This window comes from Hylobates moloch, unplaced genomic scaffold, assembly GCF_009828535.3.
Source record: "Hylobates moloch isolate HMO894 unplaced genomic scaffold, HMol_V3 SCAFFOLD_9, whole genome shotgun sequence".
NCBI lineage: Eukaryota > Metazoa > Chordata > Mammalia > Primates > Hylobatidae > Hylobates > Hylobates moloch.
The window spans coordinates 11,104,699-11,120,805 of NW_026652284.1; the positions used below are offsets into that span (position 1 = coordinate 11,104,699).

The following is a 16,107-nucleotide window of genomic DNA, read 5'->3' on the forward strand; positions in this document are numbered from 1 at the left end:
TGAACCCTGCAATCCCTCCAGAACAGCAGGTAGCATCAGAGTTCAGAACCAAAGCAAAGCTGGAGGCTCTCAGTGATTTTACTGGTCTCCATTTCAGGAGAGGAGGGCAGAGGGTTCCAGGACCTTCAAATGCCCGCCCCCAGGACCAGCAGCTGACAGTCTTTGGAAGGGGCTGGGTTGGCTGGAAGGAGCGTGCCGGAGCACAGAGTCAGGCACAATGCCCTCCCCACCTCCCCTCCCCCAGGCCAATGCCTGCGCCAACCTCTGGGCCAGGTTTGGAAAAGGGCCAATGAGACCAGATGCTAATGACTCCAGGGGGTGGGCATGAACTAAGAGAAATCCCAGACCAATCCTTTTTGTGCTTCCCCATCCCCACCTCCCATCCCCTACCCCAGGCCCCTCACCTCCATCCCTGGGCCCAAGAGAACTGGTATCCTAGCACAGTCCACACCCACCCCAGTTGCCAATCAGACAAAGGAACTGACACCTTGCCCTAGGGGCCCAGCTTGATGAAGGGTTGCGGAGGCTTGGGCAAGGTGAGGACGCTATGGACTAAGTTAAGGCCTATCTACTCCCAGCCTCTACCCTTCCAAGCAGCTGGGGGAGGGTGGAAGCAGGGCCACTCAAGGCTCTACCCACATGCTGCTGTTGGTCACCTGGGCCCTGAGAACTGGTACACCCCCAACCCCACTCTGCCTTTAGTAAAGGATGGTGGGTCGTAGCAAGGCCTAGGATAATCACTGGACCAAGAGAGGCCTGGAGGGCAGACCCCCCGCCCCCCGCCGCCACATGCCCTATTCTGGCCTCTGGGCAGCCAGGTGCCAGGCTCAGCTCACCCTTCCTTGGTCTCACAATCCCAGCTTTGTCCTGCCTGGCAGGGCCGGGCACAGCTGACTCCATACTGGCCCAAGGTCCGCTGGAAACCAGAGCAGCTGGAGCCCCACCAAGTATTTTTCCAGGCTATGCCGGGGGCCCTCAGGAGACAGAAAAGGATGGGAAGGGAGCAGTGTTTATCCATTTGTTCATTCATTCCTTCCTTGGACAAATAATATTTATTGAGAGCCCACTTTGTAGCAGACACTGTGCTAGGTGCAGGGGATTCAGCAGTGGGTCCAGTCCAAGCCCAAGCCCTCACGGATCTACATTCTAGAAGCCGACTACCTAAGCAAATCTATGCCAACAAAACTTCTCTCTCCCCGCTCAGGGGCTGGGCTCGGAGCAAGGGACGGGAGAAGGATGTGTGGCTTGGGGAAGGTGAGGACGCTATGGACTAAGTTAAGGCCTATCTACCCCCGACCTTTGCCCCTCCAGGCAGCTGGGGGAGAGTGGAGGCAGGGCCGCTCAGGGTTCTACCCACACGCTGCTGTTGGTCACCCGGGCCCCGAACCAGCCCTTCCAGTAGACGGAGTCCTGCCCCCCGTGCTCGAAGCGGACGAAGCGGACGCCCGGCCCGTAGTCGGTGAAGGTGTGGGAGATCTGGGGGCGGAGGTAGCAAGAGTCAGCCTCGGAGGTCCTGAGGCCTCTCCTGCCGCCCCACCCCGGTACACCGACCGACCTGCAGCTCCCCCACTCGGTTTCTTCGCGGTATTCAGAGCTCTCTCCACCACCCGGTGACTATCTCAGCCCAGCCCAGCCCAGCCCAGGAGCGCCGTGGGCGGGGTCTCCTCGAGCCACGCCCCTCACGTCCGGGCCCCACCCCTCCGCTCTGGGTCCCCCAGGCTCACCTCCAACCAGCCCCCGCCGTCACTGTCTTGGGGCACTGCCACCTGCCCGCTGCTGAACTCAGCCAGCACGTCCTCGTGCTCGGACAGTAGCTTAACGGTGAGCTCGTAGAGGCAACCAGCGTCGCTGCGGCCCGAGTACCTGCTCAGAGGGAGGGAGCGAGGTGGAGGGCGGGGGGTGGTGGGGCGTGGCCTCAGCCCTGCTGAACACTTCCTGGGGATGCGGAGTTCCACAAAAGACCTCCTGTGCGCCCAACATCCCTGTCGGCCAGCACTGCCTGTGTTCCCAGTTTACAGATAAGGGAAACGAGGCCAGCAAGAGAAAGTGACAGCCCAAGAGAGAAACACAAGGACTACATTCCAGGTTGGCCAGACCCCAGCTTGGGGCCAAAGCCAGTGCAGAGTGGCCTTTGGTTTGCAGCGCAGACTGATTTTGAAATATATACATTACATATATACAAATATATATATGTGCATATATTTGCCAACATTTAAAACTCAGGAGGGGAGATGGGTTTCCAGGTTCTCCTGCAAACTCAGAAGGTGTCAACCTTTGCAGACCCGTGGCCCACGTGGCCTCAACCCCTGCAGTGGGGAGGCAGCACCCCCGGGCGGGGGGTTCCCCAGCTGGCTCGCCCCTCTGCCTGACCCCGCTCTTCCCAGCCCCATGCCACCCCAAGGCCCACTCACCAGTCCTTCACCACGATGGCCGGCTGAGTCGTGTCCAGCAGCTCCTCCCAGTAGCCCTCAGCCTGCAGGTCAATGACCTGCGCTTTGCGACACCACCTGGGAGAAGCGGAGTTAGGACAGAGCGAACGCTCCCCCCTTCCCACCTCCTCCACCCCCTTCTCCTTACTCAAAGGAGGAGGCGAAGTACTTCTTGACGTTCTCATCGTGGGTGAACTCCACCCCACTGTCTCCAGGCAGCTCCTCCACCCTCCAGCCGTCCCCACCATGCTCCACGTCACACCAGCCTTCCAAGTCCTCTGTAGGGACGCGACAGCCCCACCCTGGTCATTCAGTCCCTGCTAAGGCTGTGGCGGGGCTGGCTCTTGCCACTATGTGGCGGGGGGCAGGGCAAAGGTGGCACTTGGTGTCTGGGTGGGCAGATGATGAATGAAAGGGTGGACCAGTGGGCCATCCCGCCGCCCTGCCCCAGCTGGCTGAGGGTGGGAGGACCCGGGAGACCCCAGGGTGCAGGTGGCCAGAGAGCTACAGTAATAGCCTTGGGGCTGCTACCCAGTGCTGGCACTGAGCCAGGCGCTTTCTCCCATTTCTCCGTCAAAGCCAGCCGGCGCCGTTTCGGCCCATTTCGCAGCGGGGGAAGCTGAGCTCGCCCGGCGAGGGCCTCTCACCTTCCCCACACGGGTTGCGCAGAAGATTGCGGCGCCGCTTGCTCAGGAAGTAGAACTGCTGCCAGTGGTCGCGCTCCTCCTCCGCGCCGCCCTCGGGCACCAGCCCCTCCTGCTGGCACTTGAGCAGCCACAGCGGGGCGCCGTCCACCAGCTCCTTCCAGCGCAGGCACACCAGGCGGCAGGCCTGCACCAGCTCGGCGGCCGGCAGTGCGGCCAGCACGCGCAGCAGCAGCGGCTCAGGCAGCTCGTCCAGGTACGCGGCGGCCGCCGCCTCCTCCTCCTCCTGGTCCTCCGGCCGCTCCTCCTCAGCGCTCGCCTCCTCCGGCTGCTCCTCCGGGCTTGCCTCCTCGGGCTGGCCCACGCTCTCTGCAGGCAGGGGTGGGTGGGGGACTGTGATTCCTCCACCCTGTAACCCTCCAGGTCCCCGGACTGCAATGTGCCCGTATCCTCCCCAACCCACCGTGGGACAATCCACAGCTGGGGCCGGAGATTCTGTGACTTCATACTGGTGCCCAAGGAGGAGGGCCACAAGGCCACAGACCAACCTCGGATCAGCCCTTAAGTCCAAAGAGGTGCCTCAGAGGCCTGTTTCCTCTGCCGGACCAGTAAACCCTAGGTCTGGGCAGATGGCAGCAAGGATCATATTATTGTTATTAATGACATCCATCTACAGCACTGTACAATGCTTCACACAGGAACTTCTTTCATCCTCCCAACCACCCTCTGAGATCCCTGCTCCCCTCACCTCCTCAGGAAGCCTTCCGGGACTTCCCCCTATGACACCCTTTCACAGCCCTTCCTAGCTTTTGTCCTGGGGTGTGATCCTGTGATAAACGCCTGTCTCTGGGCCATATCGAGCCTCATAAGGGGCAGAACATGGTCTGGAAAACACACAGCTTCATGCCCCGTGCCTGGCATCTGGCACTTTCCTGGTCTGTTGTCAGGAACTCATGTTTTTTTTTTTTTGGGGGGGGGGGGGCACTCAGCAAGTGTTAGGCACCGTCCAAAGCATTTCAACTTCATTTACTCTTTAAATCCTCATACCATTTCTTTGAGGTTGCTCTTATTGCTGTCCTTATTTCATTGATGAGGAAACTGACGCACAGAGAGGTGAAACGGCCCAGGATCACACAGCTAATCAGTGGTTGGAGCCTGGATTCGAACCCAGACAGCCTGGCTCCAGAGCCATCTTAAACCACCACAGCCTCCACAAAATAATTCACTGAATTAGTAGGCAGTGTTAGGATTTTGACTTTTTTTTTTTTTTTTTTTTTTTGAGATGGAGTCTCGCTCGCTCTGTCACTGCACTCCAGGCTGGAGTGCAGTGGCGCGATCTCGGCTCACCGCAACCTCTGCCTCCCGGGTAGCTGGAAGCTGAGAAGCTATTCTTCTGCCTCAGCCTCCCAAGTAGCTGGGATTACAGGCATGTGCCACCACGCCTGGCTAATTTTTGTATTTTTAGTAGAGATGGGGTTTCACCATGTTGGCCTGGCTGGTCTCAAACTCCTGACCTCAGGTGATCCACTCGCCTTGGCCTCCCAAAGCGCTGGGATTAAAGGCGTCAGCCACCACGCCCGGCTGACTTTTCTTTTTAAAGATAGGGTCTCACTCTGTTGCTCAGGCTGGCCTCCAACTCCTGGACTCAAGCAATCCTCCTGCCTCGGCCTCCTAAAGTTCTGGGATTACAGTCATGCTCCACTACACCCAGGCCAGGATTTTGACTTTGCAGGTGCAAATACTCAGGCTCAGGGATGAAGTGACTTGTTGAAGGACACACTGCCAGTATTTAGGGAAGGGGACATGGGACCTGGGACCTTCAGGGGCTGGAGAACAGAGCCTGGAGACCCAGCTGTCCCCAGCTATTGTGTAACTTGGGGATGAGGAGGGACTTATTAAAAGAAACTGTATCAAGCAAGGAGATGACTTAGGGGCTTGGGGAAGGAAACTTTCTCCACCTCCTTTTCCCATCCTTGGCCCTCAGTTCTCTCATCTATAAAATGGGGGTAATCATTGTGCCAGGCCATACAAACAGGACAGATGTCCAAATCCCCTGAGGAGGGGGACAAGGGCATTCTGAATTGTAAGGAGGCAGCCAGATGTCACCACGGCAGCCAGACTGTCTCTTGGATCCCAGTCGGCTTCAGCTGGGCCGTCACAGCCTTGAGTAAGCGGACACCGAGTGCCTCAGATGCCTGGATGAGGGAGAGCCAGTGAGGAGGAGATGGGGCCCACTCTGGGTGATCAGGAAGACTACAGCTCTCAGATCTACAGACGGGGAGTTCCCGTGGGCTAGGCCCTGGAGAGCCAAGGCGGTGGTGGGAACAGGCCAGGCACTGGGGAAGGGGACAGGTGGCAGGACCCAGACCCAAGTCTCCAGGCCCACCAGCCCCTAACCTCCTCACATGTAGCATCTCCTCCCTGCCCAACACACAGTCAGGCCCTTGAGAGCTTTCACAGAGCCCAGAGCACACAGTGAGTCCTCAGTCAGTCTTACTGAGTGAACCTCATTGAACACAGCACTTCTCCTTCCTTATTAACATTTTTTTGGCCACATCTTTATGACATGGGGATTTACACCGGCCCCTTTGGCAAAGAGGAAACTGAGGCCAAAAAGGGCTTAACGGCTTCTCCCAGACCACATCGCAGAACAGCAGGAAGACAGAGGAAAATGCCAGGCCCTGAAGTCACATTGCCTGCCCAGGCGGATGCCCACAGCTCTCTGGGGAGCTAGGCCCAGTGTCCTCACCTCTCCAGCCCTCCCTCCGGCCCTGGCCCCATCGGACACCTGATGCTCCCCGAAAGGTGCACCTCACCCAGTCCCCTCTTCTGGCCCCGGGGCCTGGCACTCGAGGCCCCAGATCCAATTACAGCTCCCCCCACCCTCTCTCTTACACACACAACTCCCCACATTGTTGCCTGCGGAAAGTTATCTGGCCCCTGGAAGCTGCCTGCCTGCGAGGCTGATTCACTCACCTGGAGTGGGCCCCAGAGTCCAGGGAATAGCTGAGCCCTGGGAAAAAGCAGGAGCCAGTTCTGGAGCCCTACAGAGGGTGTGGCCAGAAGGCCGTGGATTGGGAGCAAGGGCTGCAGGAGCTGGAATTTTCAGGGCTGGAAGCGGGGGAATGGGGTGGGGGGGCTGAGCTTTCATCAGTCTGTTTGCCACCGCCTACCCCAAGCAATGCCCACCCCCAGCTGGACCTGATGAGGAAAGAGTGAGGGCTGTCTGCAGGCAGGTCTTGTTTCCATCCTGACTCAGCAGGCAACCCCTGCAGGCCCCGCAGGGAGTTGGAGGGATGGGGGTGAGGGGTCTTGGGTGCCAGAGAGGATGACTGGGCAGCCTGGGAAGGCCCTGAGCACCAGCCAAAGCTGCCCCCAACGCTCCCTCACCGCTAGTCGAGTCCCCACTGGGCATCTCACCACCCCGGGGAGGGGCAGCCCCTCCAGACAAGGGAGCTCAGGAGGAAGGCAGGAAGAGGTGAGGCCAGGCCAGGGACCCCAAGGAACCCACGGGGATCCAGACGGCCCAAGGCCCAGAGCTGGAAGAGCTGATGAAAGAAAAGGCTCGCAGCCTCCCTCCCAGATGCATCCCAGGCCCCCGCCAGACAGACCCTCAGGAAGCTGGGAGGCGGGAATGTGGGGGTCCTGTGGTGCTACTTCCTGGCTAAATGGGACCCAGGAGTCCTCTCTCCCTGCCGGTCGCCTCTCAAGACCTCCCGCCAGACCAAGATAGCAGAGAGATGTGCTCTTTGGAGACCGCCTCTAGGACTTCGCTGGCGTGAAAGTTTGCCGCGCCAGGTCTCCGGGTCCCCTCGCTCTCTGACGCCCCTCTGTGCAGCGCTAGCACGCCGACCCCATCTCCCCTCCCCGCCGCAGCGAGCGGTCCAGGCGGCGGCTACCTGGGTCACCGTCTCCGTCCATCGCTGCGGAGGGCGGTCGCGAGAGGAGGAGGAGCCGGAGCGCTGCGGGCTGCGCGAGTCCCGGGGCGGCGAGTCCCGGCGCTGTCCGCGTCTGTGTCGGTCCCGGCGACCGCGCCTCTTAAAGGCCCCCAACCCGACCCGCCCCGCCCCGCCTCTGGCCCCGCGCCCGGCCGCCCCGCAGTCCCAGCAGTCGGCTCTAGGCCCGGGGCTGCGGGTTCCTTAGCGGACCGAGAAGGCTGGGAAAGGTCAGGAGTTGTTTTTTTTCTAATTGGGGAGGGGTCCGATTTGGGGCATCTCGCAGCTCGCTCCTGGGGGACTGCTGGGAGGAGGCGGCTAGGGGAGGCAGGGAGAGGCTGGGTCAGGCCGAGGGTGCGGGGCGGGTGGCCCAGGCGGAGTCGGGGTATAGGAGGTGCCTTCCGCCCCACCCCCCACACCAGGTAATTTTCCTACGACGCGGTGGGGGTGCGTCCCTGGCCCAGCGCTGCGCGGGGCGGGGCGCGGGGCGCGGGGGCGGGGCCTGGCGGGCCGGGGCGGGGCCTCATTTCCCAGGCAAGCGCAGGTTCAGGCAGTGCAGCTTGGGCGGCCCAGCGGATCGTGCCGCGGCGGCCGAGCGCAGGTGACCGGCATGATGGGGCGCGGGGGGCTCTGGGGAGGGGGCGCGGCTGGGCGGGGGTTGCCGGGAAGGCTCCTGGGTTCCGGGTCGCGCCGTAGTTGCCGAGGGAGGCCTGGCACCGACCAGGCCCAGGCCGCTGAGCTTGCCCGGGCTGCGCTGCGCGGCTGCGAACGGAGGCTGGGGTCGCCATCGATGTGCAGGGGTCCGAGCCCAGACTTTGGGGGGCATTTTAAGGCACAGCGTGGGAAGGGGAGGCTGCAGGCGCGCTGGCGGACTTGGGGCTGACGGAGCCCAGCCGCGGGGCTGGGGGTGGGGGTGGGGAGATAGGAAGGGCCCTTCCCTGTCGCCCACCCTCTTGCTACTCCCACCTAGGCAGGAGATCATGTCCTCTGAGATCTTGAGAAGGTGGCTGGAGCCCTTTGGACCTCCGCGGGAGGCAGTGATAATTGGCCTCCTCCTCCCACCATGTTCTGAGGATGGGAGAGAGGATGGTGACGGCACCGGAGGCCTGGGGTGCTCTGCCCGGCTGCGCATTATATCCCCGTTAAAGACTGGCCTACTGAAAAAGGCTGGCCCTGGAATCAAAGAAGATCCGGGCTCCTTCCCCCTCTGCCCTTATTTTTGACCTTGGGCAGTGCCTTCCACCTCTGTTGTGAGAGGCCAGAGAAAAAAATCAGAGCTCACCTTTTATTAAAGTACCTGATGTGTCCCAAGCTCCTTGGACCGCCCCAGTGACCCCTGGAGGTAAGGCATCCATTTACAGAGAAGGAAACTGAGGCTGGGAGAGGCACCATGCTCTCCGGAGATAAATGGCAGAGCAGGGATGAGGCCTGCAGCATAGCTTTTCAACAGCTACAGGAGGGTGTCCAGAAGCCACAAGCCATGGCTGTGGGGAACATCAACGAGCTGCCCGAGAACATCCTGCTGGAGCTGTTCACGCACGTGCCCGCCCGCCAGCTGCTGCTGAACTGCCGCCTGGTCTGCAGCCTCTGGCGGGACCTCATCGACCTCGTGACCCTCTGGAAACGCAAGTGCCTGCGAGAGGGCTTCATCACCGAGGACTGGGACCAGCCCGTGGCTGACTGGAAGATCTTCTACTTCTTACGGAGCCTGCACAGGAACCTCCTGCACAACCCGTGCGCTGAAGGTGGGGTACAGGCTGGGTCTGACATGCCTCCAGTACACACACTGTCATGACACCAGGAACATGTATTGAGCACTTAGTATGAGCCGGGTACTTTGGATGGTTTAACACCTTTACTCCTCTCACGTAACCCAAAGAGATAGCTACTGATAGCGCACACATTTTTCAGATGGGCAAACTGAGGCCAAGAGTGGTGTTTCTTATTCTTATTCTTTTTTTTTTTTTTTTGAGACAAAGTTTCACTCTGTCACCCAGGCTGGAGTACAGTGACACAATCTTGGCTCACTATAACCTCCACCTCCCAAGTTCAGCCTCCCAAGTAGCTGGGATTACAGGCATGTGCCCCCACACCTGGCTAATTTTTTTTTTTTTTTTTAGACGGAGTCTCGCTCCTTGCCCAAGCTGGAGTGCAATGGTGCGATCTAATCTCACTGCAACCTCCACCTCCTGGGTTCAAGCGATTCTCCTGCCTCAGCCTCCCGAGTAGCTGGGATTACAGGTGTCCGCCACCACGCCCAGCTAATTTTTTGTATTTTTAATGGAGACACAGTTTCACCATGTTGGCCAGGCTGGTCTCAAACTCCTGGCCTCAAGTGATCCGCCCGCCTTGGCTTCCCAAAGTGCTGGGATTACACACATGAGCCACCACACCCGGCCTCTTATTCTGCTCTTAAGATTATTTCCCCAGTGACCTTTCCTAGGAAAGGGAATGTTGGCCAACTGAGACTAATTCTGCTCAAGACACAAGGCCAGGAAGTCAGAGCCATATTTTGTTGGCCTAGTTTCTAGGCTCCAGGGTCGGGCCTACTGACATGGTCCCAGAGGGCCAAAGGGGTTCTGCTTGTGGAAGAATGGGAGATCCAGTCTTCTTCTCAGTATGTTACAACAACAGGTAAAGCAAGGCTTCTACTGATCCTTGCTTGCTGTGTCGTTGGGTTGACACTGGGATGGCATGGGAACCTCATTTTCCACAACTTGACCAAATTCTGGAGCAAAATGATAATAAAACAACTCCTCCAAGCTGTCCATGAGCCAAATCTGGCTGAGGCATTAATAATTGTTTTAATAATTGTTTTTACATTTTTAAAGGGTTATAAAAAGAAAAAGAAACAACAAAAAAACTATACAATAGAGATAGTTGATGGCCCACAAGTCCTAAAATATTTTCGCACTTTGCCAGAAAAGCTTCCCAGCCCCTATTCTTACTCCAGTTTACAGAGGAGGCAACTGAGGCTCAGAGAGGAAAAGCAACTGGCCCGAGGTCACACAGCTGAGTACTGGTAGAGCTGGGACTAGACCCAGGTCTGTCTGGCCCACATCAGAGCGTTCTCCATCACAGAAGGCATCTGGGCTGGGTGCAGTGGCTCACACCTGTAATCCCAGCACTTTGGGAGGCCAAGGTGGGTGGATCATCTGAGGTCAGGAGATCGAGATCAGCTTGGCCAACATGGCAAAACCCCATCTCTACAAAAAAATACAAAAATTAACCAGGCGTGGTGGCATGCACCTGTAATCCCAGCTACTCGGGAAGCTGAAGCAGGAGAATCACTGGAACCCAGGAGGCAGAGGTTACAGTGAGCTGAGATCGAGCCATTGCACTCCAGCCTGGGTGACGAGCGAAACCCTGTCTCAAAAAACAAAAAAAAGTTTTTGTGTTTTTAAAGGGTTATAGGAAAAGAAACAACAATAACAAAAAACTATACAATAGAGATAGTATGTGGGCCACAAGTCCTAAAACATTTTGGCAGTTTGCCAAAAATGCTTCTCAGCCCCTATTCTTACTCCAGTTTACAGAGGAGACAACCAAGGGTCAGAGAGGAAAAGCAACTGGCCCAAGGTCAGACAACCGAGTACTGGCAGAGCTGGGAGTAGACCCAGGTCTGTCTGGCCCACATCAGAGCGTTCTCCATCACAGAAGAGGTCTGGTCATTCCTATCACCATGTGTCTCAGGGCCCCCAGGGAAGTCACCTCCCTGTGCCTGCAACACAGGAAGCACCTAATATGCGGTGGGCACTGTGATCTGTAGCGTTCCCACAGCACAGGGCTTGAGGGCAGCCGCCAAGATGCGGGCAGAGGAGTAGGGAGGAAGGGGCACTTGGGAGAAGGTGGCCACTGAGGGGCTTCCCTTCAGTGTGAACTCTGCTTTTCCATCAGAGGGGTTTGAGTTCTGGAGCCTGGATGTGAATGGAGGCGATGAGTGGAAGGTGGAGGATCTCTCTCGAGACCAGAGGAAGGAATTCCCCAATGACCAGGTCAAGAAATACTTCGTTACTTCATATTAGTAAGATCCGGGGTCTTGGGGTAGGGGAAAGCCCAAATCAATTTACCCTGGGGTCTCTCCCACCCTGGAAGGGGCAGTCCTAGCCCCTCACTGCCCTAGTGGTGAGCCCAGCCCCTCCCACCCCTCTGCCTGCCCCCAGCACCTGCCTCAAGTCCCAGGTGGTGGACCTCAAGGCCGAAGGGTATTGGGAGGAGCTGATGGATACCACACGGCCGGACATCGAGGTCAAGGACTGGTGAGTGCCTGGGGCGAGGGTCTGGGGTGGGGCATGCCAATCAGGTGCCCCACCCCCGCCCTGCCCCCAATCTCCGAGGCCCTGATGGGCCCTCCCTCTCCCTGCAGGTTCGCAGCCAGGCCAGATTGCGGGTCCAAGTACCAGCTGTGCGTTCAGCTCCTGTCGTCCGCGCACGCGCCTCTGGGGACCTTCCAGCCAGACCCGGCGACCATCCAGCAGAAGAGCGATGCCAAGTGGAGGGAGGTGCGTGGGCCTGGGGGGCGGGGGCAGAGGCAGATTGTCCAAGACTGAGGCTGTGGTCAGACGGGGCCTAGGTTCAGATCCAAGCTCTGCACCTTCTCACCTGTGCTTCCAATGCTCTGAGCTTTACTCACTGTTTCTGTAAAATGGGTATGTAGTGTTTCCCTCATAGAGCTCTGAAAGAAATCAGTGAAATGATGCTGGCAAAGCCAGGGCCAAAAAATATTCCAAAATGTTGGCAGGGCACGGTGGCTCACACCTGTAATCCCAGCACTTTGGGAGGCCCAGGTAGGCAGATCACCTGAGGTTGGGAGTTCGAGACCAGCCTGACCAACATGGAGAAACCCCGTCTTTACTAAAAATACAAAATTACCTGGGCGTGGTGGTGCATGCCAGCTACTCGGGAGGCTGAGACAGAAGAATCGCTTGAATCCAGGAGGCGGAGGTTCAGTGAGCCGAGATCACACCATTGCACTCCAGCCTGGACAACAAGAGTGAAACTCCATCTCAAAAAAAAAGGAAAAAAGAAAAAAAAATTCCAAAAGTTGACTGTTTGACTGTTACTAATTACTAGTATTGATTATTACTGTTTTCTAGACTGGGGTCAGCAAATATTTGCTTGTTTGCTTGTTTGTTTGTTTGTTTTAATTTACTTACATATTTTTAGGGACAGAGTCTGTCACCCAGGCTGGCGCATTCATAGCTCACTGCAGACTCAAACTCTTAGGCTCAAGCCATCCTCCTGCCTCAGCATCCTGAGTAGCTGGGAGTACAGGTGCGCACCACTACTAATTAAAAAAAATTTTTTTTTGTAGAGATGGAGTTTTGCTTTGTTGCCCAGGCTGGTCTTGCACTCCTGGCCTCAAGTCATCCTCCTGCCTCAGCCTCCCAAAGTACTGGAACTACAGGCATGAGCCACTGTGCCCAGCCCTAGCAAATGTTTTCTTAAAATGGCAGATATGAATATTTTTAGGCTTTGCAGGTCACATTGTCTCTGTCACAATTACTCAACTCTCCAACTCTGCTGTTGTTGTGTGAAAACAGCTCTAGACAATATGTAAACGAATGGACATGGCTATGTTCCAGTAAAACATTATTTATAAAAACAGGCGGTGGGCCTTCGGGCCATCGTTTGCCAACCCCAGCCCTGTCCAATAGAACTTTCTGTAGTAATAGAAATGGTCTGTGTCTACGCTATCCATAAGGTAGCCAGTGGCTACATGTGACCACTGAACAGTTAGTGAGAGCCAGTTCCTAGTACAACTGAGTACCTGAATTTCTTATTTCATCTAATTTTACTTAATTTTTTTTTCTTTTTGAGATGGAGTCTCCCTTTTGTCACCCAGGTTGGAGTGCAGTGACGCGATCTCAGCTCACCATAACCTCTGCCTCCCAGGTTCAAACGATTCTCCTGCCTCAGCCTCCTGAGTAGCTGGGATTACGGGCATGCGCTACCACGCCCAGCTAATTGTGTATTTTTAGTAGAGACGGGGTTTCTCCATGTTGGTTGGGTTGGTCTCGAACTCCTGACCTCAGGTGATCCACCCGCCTCGGCCTCCCAAAGTTCTGGGATTACAGGCGTGAGCCACTGCCCCGGGCACTTTTACTTAATTTTAACTTAAATAATACATGTGCCCCGTGATGAGTGTATTGGACATCCTTTGGCAGCTTGCAGTTTCTTCCCATTCCTTTGGGCTGAATGATAATCCTGTGGAGTAGACCAGCAGGATTTTGCTCCATTTTATAGATGAGGAAACTGAGGCACAGAGAAAGGAATTGGTCTGTTCCAAATCACAGAGCTCAAACTGGAACTCCACTGATTTCTAGTCTGGCACCAAGAACTCAGCCCCTTCCTTGTTCCCCTGCCCGCCTCAGGCAGTGCCACACTCGGAGTCTGCTCCCACCCTTTATTTTTTTAAGGCTCATTTTCTTTTATTTCTTTTGTTTTTTAGAGACAGGGTCTCACTCTGTTGCCCAGGCTGGAGTGCAGTGGCGTGATCACAGCTCACTGCAGTCTTGAATTCCTACCTTAGCCTGTACTCCTGCCTCAGCCTGCCTAGAACTACAGGCACACATCACTGTGCCTGGCTAATTTTTTTTTTTTTCTTGTAGAGATTGTATCTCACTATCTCTGGTTTGCGACCAGACTGGTTGCAAACTCCTGGGCTCAAACAACCCTCCCACCTTGGCCTCCCAAAGTACTGGGATTCCCAGTGTGAGCCACCACACCCAGCCTGAGTCAGCTGCCTTGACCTTTCTCCCCGCTCTACCTGCCCCACCAGGTCTCCCACACATTCTCCAACTACCCGCCCGGCGTCCGCTACATCTGGTTTCAGCACGGCGGCGTGGACACTCATTACTGGGCCGGCTGGTACGGCCCGAGGGTCACCAACAGCAGCATCACCATCGGGCCCCCGCTGCCCTGACACCCCCTGAGCCCCCATCTGCTGAACCCTGACTGGTAAACAACTGCTGTCAGAAAAGGGCTGGGCTTGGGAAGGGGAGGTGGAGGCCAGGCGTCCCCAGACCTCTAACCCTTGCCCCTAGCCACCTCTTCTTTGTGGAGCCTCTCAGTGTGGGCAGCCCTCACATGCTGGGGTGGGGGCCAGCTCTCCCCGAAAGGTCTTGACCTGAATGATGGCCGGGGAAGCTTGCACGGGCTCCTTTCAGAGACGGAGCACCTGAGATGTGGGAGGTGCAGCGTGTTCCCCTGGGCCCCTCAGAAAGTCGAGCTTGGAGGCCAGCTTGGATCTCTCTCTCCCTTCCCCTCCTGGGACCATTCTACCTGTGTTCTTTGACCCTCGGAGCAGGGACAGGCAAGACAACTGGCAAGCTTGCAGCTGCCTTGATGGTGCAGGTGCAGGGAGGTGACCATGTAACTCAGACCAATCTGGGAGGGTGGGCTCGTGGGCCGTGCTCTGCCCCGTCTGCTGCTCCCAGTCTCTCGCTCTGCCTGCCTGCTCAGAAGAGGTGGCTTTGGCCCAGAGGCTCAGGCCGGGACTGAGATGGGCAGACCCATGGCGGGGTGGGGTCCAGGTCGGGTGTGGACTGTCCTCACTATCAGTGGAGCCCCAGAAGCTAGATGGGTACCAGGTGGGGTCAGGTTCCCAGAGGACTGAGGGAATCCTGCACAGGATGTCCCAGGGTAGGTGGGGAGCAGGATTGGGACCTGCTTTGACAGCTGGACACGTGAGCCCTGGATGAGTGTGGTAGGGGTTTGAAGGATCCCCTGTCCACCTCCCAAATCCAGGCCAGGCCCTCTCTGGCTTGGAGAGCATTCCAAGCCCCCATCCCACCCCTAGAACTGCCATTTCCAGGACCTCTGTCTCCCACCCAGCCACCCTTGGAACTTGCCTCTTGTCCTGCTGGAAGGACAGCAGTGTTCTCCTGACCTCGCCCTACCGCATGCAGCCAAATAAAAGGTGTGCCCAGCCTAACCTGTGCCCTGTGGTTTCTGGAAGGAAAGGCAGACTTTAGGTGGTCCTGCCCGGGCCTGCAGATGGTACAATGGCATGGCTTCTAAGGTACAGAGGGGTTGGCATTTCAGGAACCAGGCCATCACAGAAACAGGTTCATGGGCAGACCCCTCAGTGAGCTGCAGGTATCTCACCTGGCAGCCGTCCAGTACTACTGGCTTCCTCTGGAGGCCCAGCCAGAGGCTGAGGTTGGGGTGTGTGGACATCTCTGAGCAGCCCTTGAGTCCACCTTGTGCCAGATCAACAGTGCCACCCAGGCTCTGCCTCCTGATATTACTCTTTGCCAAGAGCTTTACTGACATTGGATGAAGCCGAAGCATTTAGAATGGTGCCTGGCACACAGTTGGTGCTTGATATGGTTAAGCTTTGTGTCCCCACCCACATCTCATCCTGAATGGTAATCCCGGGTGTTTAGGGAGAGACCTGGTGGGAAGTGATTGGATTATGGGGGTGGTTTTCCCCATGCTGTTCTCATCATAGTGAGTTCTCACGAGATCTGATGGTTTTACAAGTGACGGTTTCCCCAGCTCCCTCCTGCCGCCATGTGAAGAAGGTCCTTGCTTCCCCTTCACCTTCCACCATGATCATAAGTTTCTTTTTTTTTTTTTTTTTTTTGAGACGGAGTCTCGCTCTGTTGCCCAGGCTGGAGTGCAGTGGCGCAATCTCGGCTCACTGCAAGCTCCGCCTCCCGGGTTCATGCCATTCTCCTGCCTCAGCCTCCCGAGTAGCTGGGACTACAGGCACCCGCCACCATGCCCGGCTAATTTTTTTGTATTTTTAGTAGAGACAGGGTTTCACCGTGTTGGCCAGGGTGGTCTCAATCTGCTGACCTCGTGATCCGCCCGCCTCAACCTCCCAAAGTGCTGAGATTACAGGCGTGAGCCACCGCACCCGGCGATTGTGAGTTTCTTGAGGCTTCCCCAGCCATATGGAACTATAAGTCAATTAAACCTCTTTCCTTTATAAATTACCCAGTCTCGGGTATTTCTTTATAGCAGTGTGAACATGGACTAATACAGTGCTCAATAAGTACTCCTTACATTTAGCTATCTCAATCAAGGGTGAGCTAGATAAGGGCTTTGGCCAGGGCAGGATCACCACCCACCAGCCCATGGCAAACTGCA

The 16,107-nt window shown here is 56.8% G+C and overlaps 2 protein-coding genes across 13 annotated transcripts in view; one reads left to right on the top strand and one right to left on the bottom strand.

Annotated features, from left to right (window-relative positions):
• FBXO2 (F-box protein 2) overlaps nucleotides 1-7,100 on the bottom strand; it is a 38,700-nt gene extending 31,600 nt beyond the window's left edge. For 2 of the 3 annotated variants that reach the window (XR_009214960.1, XM_058444464.1), the window contains exons 1-5: nucleotides 6,973-7,100; nucleotides 3,077-3,442; nucleotides 2,578-2,707; nucleotides 2,412-2,507; nucleotides 1,725-1,863 (exon numbers count right to left, since the gene is read on the bottom strand). Coding sequence is in view for 2 of the 3 variants with exons in the window: in XM_058444464.1 (XP_058300447.1) it covers nucleotides 1,725-1,863; nucleotides 2,412-2,507; nucleotides 2,578-2,707; nucleotides 3,077-3,442; nucleotides 6,973-6,994 (753 nt within the window). In the remaining variant the exon portion in view is untranslated. Of the gene's footprint in view, nucleotides 1-1,033; nucleotides 1,477-1,724; nucleotides 1,864-2,411; nucleotides 2,508-2,577; nucleotides 2,708-3,076; nucleotides 3,443-6,972 lie in introns of those variants that run through there. The other variant, XM_032758916.2, reaches the window with a different exon arrangement.
• A 39-nt stretch (nucleotides 7,101-7,139) lies between these two features.
• On the top strand, nucleotides 7,140-15,952 carry FBXO44 (F-box protein 44). 10 transcript variants are annotated; one of them, XM_032758919.2, is made up of 7 exons: nucleotides 7,170-7,238; nucleotides 7,979-8,350; nucleotides 8,459-8,753; nucleotides 10,906-11,003; nucleotides 11,172-11,267; nucleotides 11,375-11,510; nucleotides 13,790-15,590. In XM_032758919.2, exons 3-7 carry the CDS (start codon nucleotides 8,489-8,491, stop codon nucleotides 13,963-13,965), a joined length of 771 nt encoding a protein of 256 aa, XP_032614810.1. In that variant the 5' UTR covers nucleotides 7,170-7,238; nucleotides 7,979-8,350; nucleotides 8,459-8,488; the 3' UTR covers nucleotides 13,966-15,590. The 10 variants fall into 10 exon arrangements, with proteins under 10 accessions (XP_032614815.1, XP_032614812.1, XP_032614818.1 ...); XM_032758923.2 differs by lacking the exon at nucleotides 7,170-7,238 and adding an exon at nucleotides 7,525-7,609 and having other exon boundaries at nucleotides 10,906-11,032; nucleotides 13,790-15,952; XM_032758918.2 differs by lacking the exon at nucleotides 7,170-7,238 and adding an exon at nucleotides 7,525-7,609.
• Nucleotides 15,953-16,107: the final 155 nt, after the last annotated feature.

Coding starts and splice junctions, on each gene's coding strand:
- FBXO44 (XM_032758921.2), top strand. CDS start 8,489: ATGGCTGTGGGGAACATCAACGAGCTGCCCGAGAACATCCTGCTGGAG. Junction 8,754..10,905: donor GCACAACCCGTGCGCTGAAG/GTGGGGTACAGG, acceptor CTTTTCCATCAG/AGGGGTTTGAGTTCTGGAGC. Junction 11,268..11,374: donor GACATCGAGGTCAAGGACTG/GTGAGTGCCTGG, acceptor CTCTCCCTGCAG/GTTCGCAGCCAGGCCAGATT.